The following is a 21,773-nucleotide window of genomic DNA, read 5'->3' on the forward strand; positions in this document are numbered from 1 at the left end:
GAGACTCTGACCCTCTACACTATTGCTGTAGTAGAAATATATGGTTTTGGTTAACAATAGACTAAGTTAAAAGTGATTGTCAGTGGAAGCAGAAATAGCTGATAAGGAACACTGATACCTTTGCCATGGAGCTGATGTTTGCGTGTGTGCATGTTGTGCTTCCCCCACCTTGTGCAGGAAGTTGTACAAAGACAAACCCAACCCAAAAAGTAGGCATGGAGCCCTTTGCACCCTTAGTGAAATCCTCTTGAAACTTTTTGGTTCAAAGCAAGTAGCTCAGAGTGTGTTAATTATGTAAGGTAAGTCACATGGATTTCTGGGGGGTCTCTGGTATTTGATGTTTCATTCTGAAATACCTCCAGTAACCTGAGAATGGAGAGAATTTGACTCTGAACTAAAACATAAAATAATAACTAAATAAATCAACAGAATCTGTTCTGCCCTGCTGAATTAATCCTTTGGAGCCTGATTAAAGAAGACTTTCAAAGAAGAAGTTCCATACTTGAATTTCTTTTTGATCTGCTTTGCAGAGTGATTCCTCAGGGTTGTGGTTTTGAGAATTTTTGGCTTTGAGCTGGTTTGTATATTTGGGTGTCAGTGACAAGGAGAAATTCAGACTTCTTAGATGACTGCTCAATGTAAATTTTTTGTGAAAGTCAGAACAGCTGGTGTGTGTTTTCCTCACAGAGCAAAAGACACAGAATGCTTCCCTGGTGTATTGGAATGGAAACAGCTCATGAACTCAATGATGCCTATTTTACAGGAAGAGGTTGATTTTCACTTAGTTTTTTTGTACTTCATTGCTATGGGGTAGAGACTGTTTCTGGGCTGAAGGGGAGTGATCAGGGGAGAGGAGAGAGAGGGACAAGGCAGCCCCTTCAACAGCAAGGGAGAAGGTGAGGAAAGCCTTTTTTTGGGTTGGTTTAAGCTTATGTGGCCTGTTGACTCAGGGCTTTGTACTGTAATGTCAAGGAAGCACATAGCGTCCTTTTCCTTGCAGAAGGAAAGGTTAGAGACTCCTTAGCAGTTCTGCCTTTTATCTAAACTGCTCCACTGAGCTGTCCTGAAATAAGAATTCTTTCCTGTTAAAGAAAATAACTAAATTTATTCTCCTGAGTTTATGGAAGTAAATCATAAGGACTGCCTTTACTACTGAGATGGTGATAAACTTTAAAAACTGGCAGGAAAAATAGCTCTTGCAAAATCACCCAGCCCAATCACACCAGCTGCTATCCATTCAGGTTTGTGAACTTAGTAATGCCATTTCAAAGTGTTGTTTGCAGTTTGAGTTGGAGAAGAAAAGACAATGGGAAGTCTTTCAGTGGCCCACAGGTTTTCAAAATATTCTCAGTAATGCTAATGAGTAATGTCTTTTCATGAGAATGATTGGAGAAATGCAGCTGAAAACAGAAGCAGAGAAACAAAGCACAGTGCTGTACTCTGTGCTCTTGAAAACCTAGCAAGGTTTTTAAGTCTACCTCCAATTTGACTTCTGGAGGAAGAAGAAATCTGTCAAACTTTCATGAAAGGGCCTAGAGGTTTAGCTACTGCAAGAGCCAGAGACCCTGGATGTCTCAGAGCTGGGTTTGGACCCTGTAGCCCTGTGACCTGGGAAGTTTGTGACTCAGGACTGTCCAATTTTTCAGCTTTCTAGCTCCTAGTCTGCTGTAAGAACTAAAAGAGTATTGTTATGCCTCACCATAAAACCAAAGTTCCCAGTTGTACTTCCAGGTACAACTCCAGAGCATCCCTGATTTTGCGTGCAAAGTAGTTTCCAACTAGGACTTGCTTCAGATGCTTAAACAAGATTTATCCTGTGACAATTAAGCTGTTATTGTAGTACAGCCAATGTGGTATGTGGGTTGAGACGGATAAAAGCTGCTAATACAGGCAGAATTGGCAGAGAAGTGAGACAAAGCCTGAATTAACTGCAGGGCTGGCAGAGAACCTCCTTTCCTTTCCAGCTGAGAAATTGTGAGTATGAGGTGAAGATGCCATGGGCAGCCAGGAGGGCACAAGGTCAGACAGAGAGGGGCTTGATGCTTCTAATACAACTTTGTGCAACTTTCAGCAGGAACCATCTATGTCTTAGAGGGGATGCTTTTAGATATTGCAGAAAGGATCATTCCTGCCAAGCTATGGAGTGCACAGCTAGAGGGAACTTTGCAGCAGAGCAGTTAAGACTTCTCAGGTAATGGGAAGAGGGTGGAGGATATAACTTGATAGACAGAATGCCGAGAAGCCAGTTGTAAGTGTAAAGGAAATTATACATATTTTCTGAGGCATTTCCACATGCACACATAATATACATAGGTTTGCACTCTTCCTTCATGATGCTTTTTGTTACTTATGGAATAGTACCCATTCAGGCTTTAGCTAAACTCTATTGACTGCACTAGCATCTGTCTCCTTAGATAAGGATTGAATTTGACCCACTTTCTCCATGTGTCTAATTTTTTTGAAACTATTAATGTGTTGTGTTGCCATAGTGCTTTCTGATGCTTTTTAAACACTCCCAACTGAAAAACAGGTTAAATTTTTATGTTTGGTTCCTATTTTTTTATGTGGGCTTTCTTGTTTGTTTGCTTGCATGGATATATGTGTGCTTAAAGCTTTGCCATTTTCTCAGCTACATTTTGATGGTTGATAGACCACAGGTTGAGAAGTGCCAGCATATCTGACTCTCCTTTTTTTCTGAAGTGCTCTTTCTAATACCTTGTTTTTACAAATTTTAAAAAATAATATCTATTTTAAATGAGGGATTGCAGCACTGGCAGGTTTAATGCAATAATTGGGAGATTAAGTAGGGTTAGACAGAGCTGAAAAAGTGGACTAAAATGTTCTTTATCAACAATCCTCCTCTCTTCCAACATCTGAAATGAAATAAGGTGTTCTTCAAGCATATACAATTGCTGACATCCTGTTTGGGCTTTGATGTGGTGAAGAACAATTAAGTTTTATTGCAGTATTGTATAAATGTCATTACAATTTAATCTCAGTTATGTAGAATTGATCAGTCCTTGAATTTAATGAGAAATGTCCACTCTGGAACTGCCTAGAAAAACAGGAAAGTATTTAAATACATAGGAAAGAAAGCCTTCAGAGCTTAAGCTGTCTTCTTTCTGGTACAAACTCCTATAGCATTTGGAGGATGCATGTAAGTAGAGGTGAAGAGAAACCATGATACCAAGAGGCCATACCTGTTGAACCTGAGGAAGAAGGGACAGCATGTGACGCTCTGGTCACACTGCTTCATTTATTGCTGGTGTGTCACCGTGTCTTTGTTGATGGCTGTTGTAAAGGAACATTGATAGAAAGGGTGCCTGACCAAACTCACAAAAAAAAGAGTGTGACATCCTGACTGCTCAAAGCCTTGTGTTCAGCTGCTGAGCCCAGTCAGCACCAAGCAGTGTGGGTGGCATCCAGTTTGTCACTGAAGGACATCCTTGAGCACATAGCCCTCCTGCTGCTAACCAAACACCTTGGGGTGTGGCAGCCTGACTCAGTGCCATTTGTGGTGCCTACAGGTTTGGTAACATTTTCTGAACCTGCCCTGCAGCAAAAGCCTTCCAAGTGTCACAGGTTTTAAATTTAGTGCAACAAACGGATGTGAGGTTGGTTGAAACTTGGTCTAATCTTTGCATGTGGTCTAGATGGGCTGAAAGATTTGCAGTTTCTGGTATAGCCGATCCAAGACCAGGGTTTATTGTGGGAAATGAACCCCAAATGCATGAGAGCAGGTTCAGAGCACTGTGTTGAGTGCTTTCCTGTCAGGCAGAACTGCAAGCTGCAGTGCCTTTAGTCAGTGCTCAGAAGCAGAGTGAAGCGAGATGTAAAAATAACCTGAAGTGTCGCACTTCTGCCCCTTTCACTTAAATCTCTCTAACGAGACTGCTCCTTCAGGTAGGTCACTGCAATCTGTCCTCTCTTTCATCTCCACGTGCTGTAACAAATTTGGTGCTGTTCTCAAGGGTCAGGAGAGCAGCATTTTATTTCGGCTGCAATTAAAAGACTTCAAGATATCTGGAACAAATACTTCTATCAATAAATCCTGCTTTTTTACATAGCAACGAGGAAACCATTCCTGGCTGCTGTTCACCTTGCTGGCTGCTGTGTTGGTAGAGCTCTGGGGATTGGTGTGTGAGATGAGGTGCATGCAGAGGGCTCTGTGTGCATTTGCATGGAAGAACAGTTGCGTGACTGCCGGGAACGTGAATACCCATGGATGCGATTCTGCAGCTGCCAGAACCAGTTGCAAAATTGCTTTCCATTTCATTGCTGCACACTGAAACCAAGGGAATGAGATAAGAAGGGTTTGGCACCCCTTCCCCCTAGCTCTGTGTGTCCTGGGGTTTTGTGGAGCGTTTCATGTTTCAGCTTCCCTGTTCTGCTAAGGCCTGTTATTGCTCTAGAGGTGGGAGAAACTCCAGATACTATCAGGTTCTGGTGCCAAGAGTTTAAACCTGTCTCTTCTGGTTGCTTTTATTTTTAAGGACTTTCAGAACCTTTAGTTCTGTCTTAAGTGCAGCCTTAACAGTGGGAAAGGAATTTATGTCCAGGTGGGGCAAACCTGTCTTGTCCATTTGATCATACATCCTTTTAAAAGGCGTTTCCCTGCTGTGCTTGCTTGCCCAAATTGTCTTTGCCAGCTTCCTTGAGTACAGGTCCATAATGTTTTGCTAAATAACAGACATCAGGCCTCCTGATCCAAAATACCCACAGTTTGTCCCTGTAGGTCCATTCAGCATGAAATTGCATCAAGAATAAGTCAGTTGGGGTGATCCTGAAGTTACGTGGTTGCTTGATTCAGATTCTGCTAATGGCTTTTCTTGGGAATCCTCCATGTAGAGAGAGCTGCATTGGCACTGCTTTTTAGGAGAAAAATTGGTTTGAATCACACAGTGAGAATATTTTTAAACCAGATAGGACCGAATCAAGGAGCTTTATGCTTTTAGTTGCAATATATAGCATGGAGTACTGGCAGATCACTGAATCACACATTGGAGTATTTAACATCGCACTGGCAGGCATCTCTGTGTGTTACTGTCTGCTGCTGTGCAAGAGAGAAACAGTTTATAGAGAGATTTTGGACCTGGAAATGTGCTAGGTACACATACAGAACCTGTATGGGCCTATTTGTCATATTCTTGTGTTTCTCCCCTCGACAGTCAATCCCACACTTGAAGATCAATCAGTCTTTCGGGGAAGATTTTTTCATATAGAATTTCAGGGAATCATTTTTCCCTAAGTTCCTTTCTTTCTGTTATGTTCCTGTTATGTCAACAGTGACAAAACTTTGATGTGTGAGGAAAATAAACCAAGACAAAAATCTTCAACTTATAAAATTTCCAGCTCTGCCTGAAGCTGTTGGTAGGTTTAGAAAGACACATAAAAACTGACAAAAAATCAGCTTTATGAGGAGGGGATGTTGAACATGTTTATAATTTAATATAGAGAAGTTATGCAGGCTTGTCTATACTGTCTGTTTTCCATCTCCAAGGCTGTTGTGGATCATCTAGTCCAGTAGGGTTGGCAGAGTAACCCAAGGATTGTTAGATTTCAACATTTACACAAAATCCTGTCTTTCAAAATGGACCCAAAAACCTCTTGTGGGTTGATAGCCATTATAAACTACATTCTGTGGATGCAGAGTCAGTTCTTGTTGGAAAGAGACTTGTTGGAAAGACCAGAAACTTGGCTTAGGAGGTTGACATCCTGACACCTGTGCAGGCACAGCAATGCTCGTCTGTGTGTGCTGGGAATCAGCTTGCATTTCAATCTCACTTTTTTGTCCCTACCTGCAACTTTTGACTGTCCAAAGTTCAGCATATCCCACTTTTGACATTAGTATGTTTATGTATAAGCTGTTCTGTTTAGGATTATGTGTTTAGTTTTCTCCTTTCCTTCTTTTTTCCTCTCTATTCACAAGAGCCTCTCTAAATATAATGGCATAAATTCAGTCATGATGGAAAGGACTTGTACCTAAGGGATTAAAGGACAATCTGCAGGAAATAAGATTATGCCTAATTGCAAGAGTGAGGCAAATGGCTGAAATGCTTTGATATTTCATGAAATTGTTTCTTTTGCACTCTAACTTCTGCTGGAGTGATGGTTGCAGCACTTTGCTCTTGTTGCTCTTGCCACTGAAAAGAAAAAATAGCATAGAAGTCAGAATTAGGGGTTTCTAGTGAATCCTTTTTAATTTTTGACACTGAAATTCTGTTTGGGACGCAGCTGGGGTGAGGATGTCTTGCTGAAGCTTTTTGTTGGTTTTTGCAATTTTTCCTAAAGAGGCTCAGGACTGGTCTGACTTCTTATGCAGATATGTTTCTGTCATCTTGTATTTTCCATGTATTTGAGTGAATAAATGTGCTTTGTTGTTTGTTTTGGACAGATGTTGGGTCTTTGGATCTTGGAATGTCTTTTTTCTCTGAGTATTAAGAAAGTTTCCATCCCAGAAACAGTGCTTATGTACTTAAAGTATTATTCTAAAATTGCTGTGAGATTAAGTGGAAATGTCAAAACGAAGGCTGTTAATTTAAGAATCTGTGTTTGGGATTATGGTTTTCCTCCAGATATATTGTGGGGGATATCCACTGAGGAGCAGTCCTTAGATTTGACCGTGAATAACTTTTGGTGGAGAGTTGCACATCAAAACACAGACCATGGAGATGCTGTGAAGGGGGAGGAAATGGCACATGAAATGTAAATTGCATGTGGAAAAGCTGAAGAGAGGAGTGGATGGGATGGCAGGTGGTTAGAGAAATGCAGCTGTGGTGGCCACTTCTGCCCACCAGCACCAGTATTCTATGTTTCATTTTCTCACACTGCACTTTTTTGCCTCCTTTTTGAGAATTAAACCTAAAGCTGAGTCCTGCAGACCTTTTTTCTACATATCAGAAAGGACTGCTTATACTGAAAAGCAAAATTATTAATGGTTTTTTTAAACTACAGAATGCCAGAGATATTCACACCCAGCCCAGCAGAAAGGGTGGAAAGCCAAAAATGTATGGGCTTTGCCTTTGAAATGAAAATATTTCCCTAGCTCTTGTAAAGATTTAGAGCTTTAGTTTATAAGATAGAACCCCTGTGGTTAATCCCATCTGTACTCTGTGGGATATCTCAAGTGACACACGACTAACATTTGAGGTAAAAATAGGCTCTTTTGCTGAGTGATGGTAAGGAACATCAAGATTTCTGCTGTTAGAAGTTATCACACAGTCATGCTCATTTACACACTGCTCATGCTGGCCTATCTCAACCAGCAAGTTGAAAACTGCAAGTAGGTACAAAGAGACTGGGGGAGAGCAGTTCTTTATGCTGTGCAAAATCAATGCTTAAATCTTCCAGGTAGCTGCAATGTAAAAGTGGCTTTTTACTGTGGTTGGTTTTGGTTTTGGTTCTTTTTAGGACTTCTAGGTTTTTTGTATCATTTTTATTCACTAATGTGAATAAAATCTGAGATTGAAAATGTTAGGAGATCAGCAGCAGGTGGGAGATGCCTCTTCAGAGCACTGGGGTTATGTTATGCAGATTGATGGGGTGGTATTTGAAAGCATGATGTTTTTCCTTTCAATGTATGTGAGAGATATATAGAAATTATTGATGTGGCTTTGAACATCCATTGATTTCCAGTGAGCTTTTACAAATTGCTCTTGGATTTTCTGTGTTTGTCTTGATTTTTTTTCCCCACCTGCTATGCTAACAAAAGGCTAACTTCAAGTTAAGGTTTTCCAAATATGTGAAATGCTGTCTTCAGCATCCTGCCTGGCAGTTTGCTGTCATTCTCAGCTTTGCTTCCAGACCTGTTCCTTATTTCCTTCCTGCTCCCTGCCAAAGGATCCAATCAGCCTTGCTGCAGGTGATGTGTGTATTAAATATAACCAACACAGAAGGAGCCATTGCCTCTGTAGCCCCGTGGCTGGAGCAGGTGGGATTTACAGCACACACATCCACATGAAAAGAAAAGACTCCTTTCCTCCACAGAGTTTGTTCAAAGTGGAGCATAGCTGTGAGGAGAGTGTGAGCCAGAGCTGCCATGCTGTAGCCAGCAGTTCCTTTTCCTTGGGAATCTGTATTATCCCTCACATCTGATTTTAACCTGCTGACTGCATGAATGCTGAGCTGTTACCTGTTTACAGGCATGTGTCTTTCCTTTCCCTCTTGCAATCCTGCTGGTCAAGGTTCTTTGTAAGGTAATTCTGATTCATCCTCTACATTAGGTACCTGAAACATTGCACAGGATTAGTATACTCTAGGTGGGAGCAAAAGATGTGAAAGTTCTATTTTACTTCACTTGGTGGCAGCTGTGGAGCTTTACTAAAGCAAATGGTTTCATTTAAATTTCTCAATCTGAGGGTGAAGTGCCTGTGTGCTCAGTGAGCAAATCCCATGTGGAAGATGCTGGCTCAAACCACACCTGATGAGGAGAAATGAGTTGAGGCAATGTGAAGCTGTCAAGCTTGGCTGGGATAAGGTGAATTTTTTTCCTGGTAGCTGGTAAAGTTCTGTGTTTGGAATTTAGGATAAGAATGAAGTTGATAGCACTCAGATGTTTTAGTTGTTGCAGAGCAGTGCTTACACTGAGTCAGGGCCTTTTCTGCTCTTCAGCCCACCCACCAGAGAGTGGTTTGGGGGCACAAGGAGCTGGGGGGGGACACAGCTGGGACAGCTGACCCCAGTGGGCCAAAGGGGTATTCCCTATCACATGGCATTATGCTCAGTACACAATGCTGGGGGGAAGCTGGCCAGGGCTGCTGCTCAGGAACTGGCTGGACATTGGCTGCTGAGCAATTGCACTGTGCATCACTTGGTGTTTATTGTTGTTATTGTTGTTTTACTGCTACTATTTCTTCCTTCCTTTTCTATCCTATCAAGCTATCTTTATCTCAGCCTAAAATTTTATTTGCTCTCCCCAGTTCCTTTTCCCATCCTGCTGAGGGGGAGTGAGCAAGTGGCTGTGTGGTGCTCAGCTGCCCACTGGGCTAGGCAGTGCCACAGGGCTGTGAGGATTTATTTGGGGTCCCAGCAGAGGAGCTGGGACAGCCCATCAGGAAGCACTGGGTGGGGAGGCAGCCCAGCAGCACCCCTCTGGTGGGAGCAGCCACCTGGAGGCTTGGCACCATCATCTGGAGCCTCTTGCCCCATGTGTGCCAGGGAGCCCACTGGGCAGGACAGGGGGAGAAACAGTGAAATTGCTGCTGCCTCTGCAGGGCTGTGCCTGCCTCCAAACTTGTTAAAGGATCTCACTGGTGCTGGTTGGTAATTGATCTCTTGGCCCTATTTTGTGCTCATGGTCTGTAAATGGTGATATGTCGTGTATCAATTGAATTTATCTTGTGTAAGGCCTGCAGGGTACAGTATGGATGCTCCAGCCTCCATGATTACCTAGAATTATGCTATTATTTTGCAGTAGATAATGATAATTGTAAGTACATTTAGAAACATTTGTTTTGAAATGCATGCCTTTTAAAAGAACACCTTTTTTTTTCCTGTTTCATTTTTTTAAAACAAAACCCATTATCTGCTGGCAAAAAGGCATCAGAGGAAGTGTCAAAATCTCTGCAAGCAATGAAAGAAATTCTGTGTGGGACCACAGACAAAGAGCCACCCACAGAAATCGTGGCCCAGCTGGCACAAGAGCTCTACAACAGTGGCCTTCTAGTGACACTCATTGCCAACCTGCAGCTGATAGATTTTGAGGTAGGTCAACATTCATAAACTTTTTTTAACTCCTTGGTCTTGGTGCTGTCAGTGACTAGAGCCATATTTTTCTGAAGTCTAAATAACTTCATTGCATTCAAAACTGTTTCCACAGGCTGAGGAAAGTTGCTGCTCTAGATTGGTTGGTGTCCTGAAGACACTGTCAGTAAATCTGATATTTAAAAACTAAACCAAAAAATTATAAAGAAATATTTCCATGTGTATCCAAACAAGATAGGACATGGTGCTGGGAAGACTGTGTAGGACCAACCTTGTAAACTGCAGGGATGATCTTTGGGATAGTGCTATAGAGCTACCTGCTGTCTCTGAAGAGTGTCCAAATTAGAGAGGGTTCAGGGACATGGAACAAAAATAATTGGAAGCATGGAGAATTTCATGTGACAAAGACTGAAAGAATTAAAATGGTTTAGTTGAGAGGAAAGGAATTGAAAAACATGTTAAAAACAGACAGCAGGTCACAAGGTAATTTGGGTGTCCCCCACTTAACTGTTTCAATTAAAAGAATAAAGGAAGATAACATTTTTTTTCACAGGAGAAAGATTAAAATGAATGTGTGTGTATATATATTATTTAATTTGATATATTTAAATATAAAATTATATATTCAGTGGAACTGCTTGCCAGCTTTATTGTTAAACCAAAAACCTAGTAAACAGATGTAATGACAACTAAACTTGCTTGTAAGTAAGGAGAAGAAGAGTTATAGGAGCAAAGATTGCAGTAATTCAGGATAAGTATCAATCCTGTTAATTTACTGTTGACTGGTAGGGATGGGAATAAACTCTGTCACTGTCAGGTCATTGTCATTCTTGTGGTTTGCAATCAGCTGGGATAGTGCCCCAGGGACTGCTGGTATGAGTTCCATGATTTCTGTGGCCCCTGGGCGCTGGGGATTCCTCACAAGTGTCTGATTTCCCACCAGTGGGAAATCCCCAGTGCCCAGGCGTCAAACCTCCACCACTGAGTCTGGAACAGGAGCAGTACCCAATGTACAGGCAGCTGCTGGAGAGAAAAATCAATTTCTCAAAGAGATCTGATGCTCTCAGAGACACCTTTTGTGGGAGTCATGTGTAGAAGTTATGTTCTTTCCATTTTGTAAATGAATGAAAGGGAGGAAAATGGATGATTTAATTTTTTCCACTCCACCCCCTACCACCAGTGAATCCAGGATCAAGGACCGATATATTTATTTTGTATTAATTTTTGAAAATGGAATGTATCAGTTTTTGAAAATTTTTAGTGGAATTCTCTCACTCTGGCTCAGGTCTTAAATTCAGGAGGGTTTTTTTTAATGCTTTGTCTTCTCTGTGCCTCCTCTGGTTACTGTTAAATGTCTAATTACAAAAATACTCAAAAACCCAACAACCAAGCCCTTAAAAAACCCTTTAAGAGAAATGGAGAAGAGGGAAGGAGAAGATACTGAAAGCACAGAAGGGAGACTTCTGCATTTTTTTAGTTACATGACAGCCTGTATTGCTTTTGCCAGAGAAAAATTCTGTGTCAACATATTGAACACACAGTCTTAAAAAGCAAGCACTGGATGAAATACTTAATCTGTTGTTGAATTGCTGTTATTACAAACAATTCTCATAATTCTTATTGCAAAATATATTTTTTATTAATTGCAAAAGCTTTCCAATCATTTAGCCAAGGTGTTATACATGTTCTTTGGACAAAACACTAGAAAACAAACATCACTGAACAAGTGGACAGTAAGAGCATGTGCTGCTTTATCTTCATGTCCTCCCACTGACTTTTCCAGTTTATCAACTTTTCTGTTTCCATTTTGTTATATTGGTGGCTACAGCTGGTATTTAAGTTGCTTCATTGAACAAGCAATTTCATCTCACTATAACATGCAAGTTAATTTTTTGATCTGTATGTAATGGTAAAAAGCAAATAATAAACTACTGAAAATCTGATTTCTGAAGGCAATAATGTTACTTTGCTTTGTCCTGACTCCCTGTGTCCCCCTCACCAACCCTGCTGCCCACTTTGATCCCAGTTTTTCACATCTGAACTTCCCTTTGAAGATGTGTTTTCAAAGACAGTGTATGGGAGACTTCCATCACACATCCATCACACATCCATCACACATCCATCACACATCCATCACACATCCATAGAAGACACAGGTTTATTGCTTCTGCCACTCAACAAACAAGATATAATTTCAGCGATGATATTGTTTTGAAGCATTAAAGTCAGGTTTGGGCAGGAGCCCAGAATCAATATCAGACTGGCTTTTCAGAAATGTAAAATATGAAATTTATTTTTGAACTTTAAAGAACTGAGGCAAATGTGCAAACAGCAGAAGTCAACTAAAAATGTAGATGTTACTGTGTGTAAGCCTAAAGGTTCACAAACTGTAAAGCCCCTAAAATAGGCAGTAAGTAACTACAAGGCCAGGACTGGTGATTTTATAATCTTTTCCCTACTTTACCTTGAAACAGAGGCTAAGTTATGGTATAGGTATTATACAATTTTTTATTTATATAATGCATTCTTGGCAGGTTTCTTTTGTTCTTGTCTAGCCACGTTCTCTTCATGCTGCCTTACCTTGTGCTTCAGTGGCCACATGTATTTCATTATAAGGCAAAATTCAATTGCAAATCCAAGTAAGGAGTGTTTCAAAAGTACTCCTACAATTTTAATGTATGTCAGGTGGTGAGGGAAATCTGTTTGGTTCCCTTCTATTTGCCTTCATTCCCTCCTGGAGAACCGATGGAGATCAACTCTGGCTTTCCCTATCACTGATCTCTAGAAAATTAGCTATAATTGGATATCTATCTATCTATCTATCATCTATCTATCTATCTATCTATCTATCTATCTATCTATCTATCTATCTATCTATCTATATCTATCTATCTATCTATCTATCTATATCTATATATATATATCTGTATATATCTGTATCTATCTCCTCTCTGCTCATGGATATTATGCTGCAATGCACACAGTATTGAGTAACTAATATAAAATTTGGCATAGCAGAGAGGATCACTTAATTTCTGGCCATCTTTACCTCACCCTTTCAACAGCTCTTCTCTGTCTAAATTGTTTTCATCTTGGAATAACTGCTGAAGCCCGTGGGGATCACAGGATTCCAGGCATATGATATGGGTGTTGTAAAGATAGGGGAGAATGAGATGACTTTATACAGAATTAGCCTATTTGAAATTATGTCCAAGGGTCAAAAAAAGTGTTGCAGATAAAGGCAGATGGACTGGCCTGCACTGATTTGATTCTCCTGTTTAATTCCCAGAGTCTCCAAGTCTCCAAGCCAGCTGGGCTGGAACAAGTAGGAAGGCAGAATATTTTGTGTTTCTCAGCACTGATTTATTTGTAGAGGTGAAACCAGGGAATTTTCCTCCGTGTGAAACTATCTGCTCCTTGGCTTCAAACATTCAATAATTTCTCTGCCAAGGAATGTTTGTCCTCCCAAGACAGATCAATCAGCATGTACAGATTATAAGTGACCTTTTGCTTTAGCTTGCCCTGTGCATAGTGACCTGCTGTTGACTCAGTGCCTTGGTTACTGCTCCTGAGTGCAGCCATCTCCCACCTCCCTTAACTTTGCATCAATTTGTCTGCTGTGTCAGGGGAGGATGTGGATTTCAAATGCAAGATGGATTGGTGAGCCCTCTGACTGAACAGAACATGATTTGGAAAGACCTTCTGGAAAGCTGTGTGCACAGGGAAGCATTTGAAGACAAGCTGTGACTGTGTAGATGGGTGCATACAGCACAACATCGGGACAAAGAGAAGGACTTTAGTTTTGATTAAAGCAGAGACACATGTGATGCAGCCATTTTATTGGTAGTAGTAATTCCATTTTCCATGGTAAATAATGGGCACAGGTTAAATTTAACCCTGATTTTCAGAAATGTAATCACACTTGGGAGTTGTTTGCACTGGACTGATAAAAAGCTTTAGCCTCTTAAGTGTAGGCAGTGTGTCAGTGGTTTGGTACCAGCTCTGTTACTCACATTTGGAGGCTGTGGGACTAACAGCACACATAGTAGCAGCAGGCTTGGCTCAGGGTAGGGGCTTGCTTTTAATGTGCTTTAGTATTCCTATTTGAAATAGCCAGGGTGGCAGTGTAAGAGAAATTCACATCTTCATTTAGGGAAAAAAAGGTGCAAATGGGAGTGGGGAAGTCGGGAGCCTCCAGAGCTGCCCGAATGAGGAAGCCTTCCTGTGGCACTGGGGAAACAGCAAATATGAGGCAGAGACTCAGGAGGAAAAAAAAGGCTGACCTTTTCTGATTTCAGTTTCATTTGCACTTTAAATTGATGTTGTATTACATGGTTGTTTGCTCATGTTTTTCTAAGCAAAGATATATTTTGCATTTTAACAGGGCAAAAAGGATGTTTCCCAGATATTCAACAACATCTTGAGAAGACAAATTGGCACACGCAGCCCTACTGTGGAATACATTAGTGCCCATCCACATATCCTATTCATGCTTCTCAAAGGGTAGGTGCTTTAATTTGGGTTTCATTAAAGAGCATTGCCTGGAACATGCTGGCATTGCAGTTGATCTACTTTCTCACTTTTAGTTAAAAAAAAAAAAAGTGGGTTTCAGATTTTGTTCCAGCCTTCTTACTTTTTTTTTTTTCCTATTGACTTTCTTTCTATGGAACTCTATACTTTTTAATGATCAGATTATTTCATTTGGCTGTTATTTCTTCACCAAAAACTTCATGTTGAAATAATTATGTGCTGATTGTTTTTGACTGCACCCCATGTGATGTGTACTCCATTTCTCACTTTGAACTCTTGTGTAGCATTGCTGGTGACGGCTCAGGTTCATTTAGACCTTTTTGCATTGCAGGAGTGACCAACAGTGGTGTCTGTAAATAACTGGAGTCAAACTGGAGCACTGAGTGGTAGAACAGAGAGAAGCAAAAATGCATTAAAAGAGTAGTTGTGCCTGTGGGACAGACTTCTCCAACGCTTGTGGCCACAAGTGAACTTCAACTTTAAATTCTTTCTGTAATTAACTCCACAACTTTCAGCATTAAATTTTTTTTTGGTCTTTTAAACCTCAGGACAACAATGATAATTCTCTCCATCATCATTACAAACTGTTTTTAATTTCCTATGTATATACAATAATTTTCTTCCCTTTTCTCTGGCTTTGCTTTTTCAGTTTTTCACTCATTTTGATCTTGCACATTGAGCACGTATCACTACCAAATGTCTGGGCTTTATTTAAAGATAAAAAACATTTTTGGATTATGTCCCAGATTTTCTTTGGCATCTGTAGCAACCAAGAATATTAAGAAGATAGATAGTAAAGTTTTTATGCATATATGCTTCTGACAGACATTTTACAGCAAGTGACCTGAGCTGGTGGATGAATTTAAATAGCATCACTTAGATGCTTTCTTTAGAGAATCTTGCTGCATGCAGCAGTGTCTGTGGTCCTTGAGCTCCTTGTTCATGATGTCTTGACTAGCCCTCTGCAGCACTGCACTGGCTCAGAATTGCCATTTCTGTAATTTCTGTTAAAATGTGCAGTTGAATCCATCAGTAGGAGCCCAGAGTCAGTCCTGCCCAGCCTGAACAGCTGCTGCAGAACAGTGTAATGATGTCAGATGTGATGATGCCTTCCTTGCCTGTGTCCTGCTGCTGGAACTGTCTAAAAATGAGACCCAAAATCTGTGCCTGCAGCCAGGGCAGAGCCCTGAACACACAGATTGCTGCATGCCCACAGCGTGGGGGTGTGTGTGTGTGCAGTCAGCTGCAGGACAGGGAAACAAGCACCTCATGTTAGGCACCACGCCGTGAAAATGTGACTTGAGGACATGTTTTCTTATTTATTTAATGCTGAATGCATTATATTATTTATACTATATAGATATATATTTATATAATGCTATAGGAAATATAGGAAATCAAACTCTGCTAAAGGAAAGTGGGTTTGGTTGACTTGTGCCATTCTGTATTTGTTACATGACATCATGACATTACCTGGAGAGAAAAAAAATCACCTCTACCATGACTATAAAAGAAATGGCCCAAGATTATTGTGACTGTTGAACTTCCATTGGATGCAAAATTTCCTCTGCCCCTTGTCAGTCCCCAAAAGCAAGAGGTTCCTTTTTTGTGGCTTAATGTGAGCTCTGTTGGGTGGGAAGGATCTTCAATCAGAGCTCCCGCCCAGTGTTTCCTGTCTCATACTCCAGTGGAACTGCCAACTTGAGATAACAGTTCCTACCTTTTAGGCTTCATTTTACTTGTTGCCTGCTTCCTTCCAGCTTCTCAGCTTCAGAAAACACACAGCACATAGTCAACTTTTTTTTTGTTTTTTGCTTTCTTTCATTTGTGTACGTTGTTTGAGTTTGCTGCTGCACTTGCTTTAAGGATTGCTTTGCACTTGCTTTAATAGCATCTTATTTTCTGTGTGCAGGCTTTGTGTGTAGGATTTCAGATGAGTGCAACATTTGGTGTACATAGAGAACCAGTTGTATTTGGGCCAATTTTTTGCTCTGGTGTCAGCCTATTGCATTAGCCCAGAAATAATTTCGGTCCTTTGTAATTTAAAACATTTTCCCTCTAGGACACTGACTGTTGAGGACTTAGTTTATGCATTGTTTCTCTCAAGTGACAAATTCAGAAGCTTCTTTATAAATATATATCTATATATCTCATGCCACATGCTATCTCTACCCTAGACACTGCCCCAGCCTGTGTTGTGATGACCTCTTGATATCACAGCCCAGTTAAAGCTTTAATGGTATATTGGCTGAGGTTGGAGAATTCCCCTTGAGTCTATCCAAAGATAAACTCAGGCTATACAAGTAATGTAAAGTCAGATCAGAATACATCTGTTTAAGACCTTGTGTCTCCCAGGCTTGATGCCTTCCAAATCTCCTGCCTGTGCTCCTCACCTTGTACCATCTTCTGCACTAACCATGGAACAATTGTTCCCCTTACACAGAAATGCATTTCTGCTCTCAGTCTTGCCCCTTTCAAATTTCACAATAAGTGTTCTGAAATACTTCAAGTCCATTGTTTCATTTTCTAGTTCTCTCCAGTATTCACTGTGTGGGGGTTTCTTTAGGTTGTAAGTTCATCCAAACAGAGAAGAACTCAGTTACTGGGTTTTTTTCTGCTGTGGAAATACATCAGCATAGAGCACTAATTGCTCATTAGAAGTGATTTGAATCACATTTCTTTCATTCCTGCCTGGTGGCTTTGCATGTAAGTGTGGGTGCAAAGGACATGCAAACTGTAAACTTCTTCCAGGCTTATTCCAGGCACCAAACCCAACTTCCCTCGCTTGTGTGAACAGCCAAAGGTCCATAACCCACTTCCAGATAATGGAGCATTTGACTAAGAATGATTCTGTTGATACTTAATGTTTTTAAAAGTTATTGTGCTGGAAACAATGTAATTTGCTTTTATTCCAACCAAAATATTCATTAGCCAACTATTAAATATTTTCCTGGCTGAACTCCTAGGAGCAGCTCTGTCTCATTTTCCTTAAAAATTAGTATTCCTGTTAATGGAGTTGATGCCTCAATGGGAAACATCAGTGAATTTTTGCTGTCTGAAGAGTTAGAAATTCAAGTTTGCAAATGCTTCCCCAAACCAAAACAAATAGGGGCTTGAGTGCCTGCATTTCCTTGAGGGTGGGAAGCTTCATTTGCCTGTTTGGAATAGCAATCCATTTTCATTAAGCCAACTATTGTTGACAGCAGGTTGAAGTATGCAGCTCTGGTATGCTTGCAGAACACAACTGTTCTTTTAAACTGCATGCTAGGGGTAAAATTGAGGGCCCACTCACTTACAGCACAGATGGCATTTTGTGTTTTTCTTCCTTTTTTTAAAAAAATGTATTTCTTTTGGCCTAGTGATAGGAATTAATTGTGCAAAGGAAAAATGATGCTGATAAGCTCTGGGTGATAATACACAGCTCTGATATAGTATAACCAGTTTATTGAAACAGAGAGTGCTTTCTGTCCCCTTGGACTTCACCATTTTCACATGTTTTCTGGGAGACTGCTGCAAAAAATTAATTTTAAATCTTTCTTGACTGTTGGATTTCATCCTTTTTGTTTTTTAATGTGTTTCTAACACTTTTGTTTCAGATTAATTTCGGCTTTAAAGAAATCAAGACTTTATAGAAATTGAAGATGATCTGAATTTCCTCCCCCCTCCCTCCCTTCCTTCCTTTCCAAGGGCGAGACGTGTGCTGGCTCCTGGCTATTGCAGGGCCTCATCTGCCATAGCAGGATTGTGACTTGGGGAATGGCTGCTTGTGTCCTATCACAGCCAGAGCCTCTGCAGAAGAGGCATTGAGCTGAACTCCTCCTAAACTGAAGAAAAAAAAATAAATTTCAGAGCTACAGAAAGCTTAATCCTGTGTAGACTGCCTGGAGAGACTCTTCCTACTTTCCTCATTAATACTGCAGAGTGATGTCCTCTAAAAGAAGAGTGGGAGGTGATGGATGGTCATGAGGTGTTACAGTTTTCTTGAATAAACTGAGGAGCTCAGAATTGAATCTGAAAAGGGAGGTTATTATATTGTACAGGCTGTGCTTTCTCACAAAGCCAAAAGGGTGAAGGATTTCTGTTGAAATGTTGCACACTCCCCACGGTCTTTCCACAGAGAGGGGGTGTAGTGCAAATTTACACCAAAATGTGTTTTGGCCTGGGAAGAGAGAGGTTTGCAATGAAAAATTCTGGCAGCCTTGTGTGTGTCTGCTCCTGAGCTTTGGGCTGAGGTCCTGCAGCTGGGTACAGCGCTGTGGCTGGGAGCTGCCCTCAGTGGGTGGTGTCCCTCCCGACAGGTGTTCCGGTGCTACAAAGTTCCCTGTTGCTAGAAAGGTGCCTGTTTATCTTCTTTCTACTATGTTTTGATGTTTTCTGTTTCTCTGCATTCTCCAGATATGAATCCCCAAATATTGCCTTACGTTGTGGAATCATGCTGAGAGAGTGCATCCGCCATGAGCCCTTGGCCAAAATCATACTGTTTTCAGAACAGTTCAGAGACTTTTTTAAATATGTGGAAATGTCAACATTTGATATTGCTTCTGATGCCTTTGCTACATTCAAGGTAAATTATTCAGTACATGCATCATAGTTTGTGTCAAAAGCAGCACTCCATCAGAAGTCATCACTCAGCTCTGTGTGGCTTTGAACTGGGTGGCTGTTTTATTGTTCAGTAAAGGATATAATTAATTAACCCTTGGTCTGATTGTAGCAGGATTCACAACAGTGATCAACTCTGCAAAGAATCTTTAGAGAAATGTAAATCTGTATTTAATAAACACTCTTCACCTTGATAACTCACAGTCTTTTATGCTACCATTTAAAACTCAAATGAATCATGTATTACCTACAGTTGTGGTAAAATGCATAGCCTTCTTCTCTCCCGACCTTCCCCCACCACAAACTCACTGCCCATCATGACCACACAAGTGAATAGAAGGCAACATTTAAAACTAACATTTGAAATAATTGTAATTTTTGCTGTCCCTTCTGAGCTCAGCAGTCAAGTATAGATGAATGCTAAGCCTGCTGATTATTTTACAGTATAGTCTTATTTTTGTGACCCATGGTTCAGTGTAAGGACTGTAGTGCGAAAAGCCAAGTAAGTGGAAGCATTGCATAGGCTCTGTAGAGTGTAGAGCAGAGTGTACTGTGTAGAGTTTGTGTTGCATTAAAAATGAGGTTGGGTGAAGATGCCAAATTTCTTGGAGTTTGTATGTGATCATCATCCTTCTCACCAGGTGCTAGTACAGCCTCTGAGCAAAAAAAAACCAAAATAAATTTGATGCCTGTGAACTTCACATACAGGGAAGATTAATTTATTTCTGAAAAACAGCTTAAGAAAGCTGAGGGAAAATCTTTTTAGTCAAAGACTCTTCTAAACATAGATCCAACTCCTTTTTTTCTTCTATCACTGAGCTCCCTGCTGTCATAGAAACACATTGTTTATTCTTTCCTTTCAAAGCTAATTAGAAACATGATTAGATAGACCTCAGGAGTAATTGTAAGGAATGTTACAGCTCAGCTCAGTGATTCTACATACACTGAAGCCTGGCTTTTTACTGGTGTTTACTAACCTACTGAATGGGATAAAGATTTGCATAATGGAGATAACATTGCATTCTTCAGTAATGACTTGAGCAGGATTAGCAATTCAAATCACCCCTTAATCAATTGCAGCATCTTTCCATTATTTTAAGTTTCACTGTTGTGGTGTCCATTAGGTAAAGGTTATGAAATTCAAAGTAGCACAGAAACACAGATAAGGTATCAAAATGCAACATAACTGAGGTACTTAATTCTTCTGTTTCTGGCATGAAACATTTTACCCTCTGCTCAGATGAATATTTGTTTCTGGTCAGAAAAAGTGCTCCTGGACTCAGTTCCCAGCCTGACAGAAGAGAAATGCATCTTCTCCCCGGGTCCTGCTGAAGCAGGAGAGCAGAGTGTGTTGGTGGTGACGGACAGTCTTCACCCCAGCCAGGAGGCAGGATGGGGATAAGGGTCAGTTAAGCTGTGGCAGAGACTGTAGACTGCTACAATCCTCCCAAAAAGAAGAGAGATTGATGTTGTTCACGGATCTACAGCTGTAGCATGTACTCCTGTCCCCTGTGAGCTGAGTGTATTTTTAGCAGGATTTAAAAATAGGATTCTACATCCTTGCATGCACTGGAAAGAGAGGAGTATGAGGGCAGTTCATCCTCAGACAAAGGACAGAATTCACCTTTTAAAATGCTTGGGGGAAATGTATAAACTGCATTTTTAGGTTTTTTTGAAATTATCTCTTAGCACCTGATACATGGTCAGTTCTGGAAAGAAACCAGCTGCTCATTTCATCTCCTGTTTGTCTGTTACTCTGAATAGCTGGAACAGCAAGAGGTGATGTGGAAGCAACTGAAATATGGAGCTACCTCATTTCTAATACTGGGAAAAGAAGTGCTGTGATTGTTTGCTGGCTGGATTACTGAACTCACATTTTCATTTCTGGTGTCCCCATGTTGGGTTGGCAGTTGCCACCGTGGTGTCTGGTTCAGAGCTGAAAGCCTTGGATAGTCTATGCACCAGAGGAGGGCTCAATTAAATGTGCATTAAAGTCTGAGGATATTTATAGTAGGGAAGCACTGGAATTATGATCTGAAGATGTACTTCTTAATTAAAGTTATCCAGGTGCACTGCAGAGAGGAAACAGAGTTGTTAAAAATGCAGAGGAAAAGGGCTTGTATTTCAAGGTACAAGCTGTCTGTGGAGGATGCAAGCAGCAGTTGGAATGTGCTGGCTGAATGCTGCTGCTCCATGCTTCCTCATTTCCTGTGAAAAACTCATTTTGGATTATGTTTCATTTGTGCCCCCTGTTGAAGGACTTGTACTTGCCTCCAAGTGCCCTGCATAAAAGCTCCTGAATCATGTGTTTCACTCAGTCTTTAAAAGTGCTGTCACTGCAGTCCTGCTAAATGAAGGGATGTATTTAAAACAGGCACTGGATTTTGTAGTGCTGTGCTTTCCTCTTATAATTGATGGTAAAAATAAATTAAAGGATTAGTATGTAAAGGATTTCTTTTATTTGTGAGGATGTGTCTGTGCATCTGCTTGAGCTTGAGCTCCTGATCAGCTTCAGTCTCTGCCTGGGTATTATAAAATTTATAAGATTATAAAAGAGAGCAGAAAAATATCAGCTTGATTCACTGAAAAATACCAATTTGAATGGACTTGATCAGGCCTTTATTGTATTTTAAAAGAAGCAGTAAGATAAAAATCACACTTAAATACCTCACACTGGCCACTCATTTCACAGCTATTCATCCAGTGAAAAAGACACAGTTTCTTCTGGAGCTGAACATTTGCATCTCTGTCACTGAGCACCAGCATCACCAATCTGTGGGAGAGGTTATTTTAATTTAAATTGAATTAATTAGCCTTCTGGAGTGGGAGGCAGTCTGTCCAGCTGTCTGGAAGGTCTGCTGCTGCTTTGTGTCAGAAAGCCAAACCTGGGCAGAAAAAGCTCTACAGAAGAGACTCATCCCACTTACCTGAGACTCCTTTCA

At 40.7% G+C, this 21,773-nt stretch overlaps 1 protein-coding gene across 4 annotated transcripts in view; it reads left to right on the forward strand.

Annotated features, from left to right (window-relative positions):
• CAB39L (calcium binding protein 39 like) overlaps positions 1 to 21,773 on the forward strand; it is a 59,982-nt gene that overhangs the window by 26,413 nt on the left and 11,796 nt on the right. For all 4 annotated transcript variants that reach the window (XM_066544984.1, XM_066544985.1, XM_066544982.1 and 1 more), the window contains 3 exons: positions 9,538 to 9,702; positions 14,087 to 14,205; positions 18,628 to 18,796. In XM_066544984.1, the coding sequence (XP_066401081.1) occupies positions 9,538 to 9,702; positions 14,087 to 14,205; positions 18,628 to 18,796 (453 nt within the window). The remainder of the gene's footprint in view (positions 1 to 9,537; positions 9,703 to 14,086; positions 14,206 to 18,627; positions 18,797 to 21,773) is intronic.

This window comes from Molothrus aeneus, chromosome 2, assembly GCF_037042795.1.
Source record: "Molothrus aeneus isolate 106 chromosome 2, BPBGC_Maene_1.0, whole genome shotgun sequence".
Classification (NCBI taxonomy): Eukaryota; Metazoa; Chordata; class Aves; order Passeriformes; family Icteridae; genus Molothrus; species Molothrus aeneus.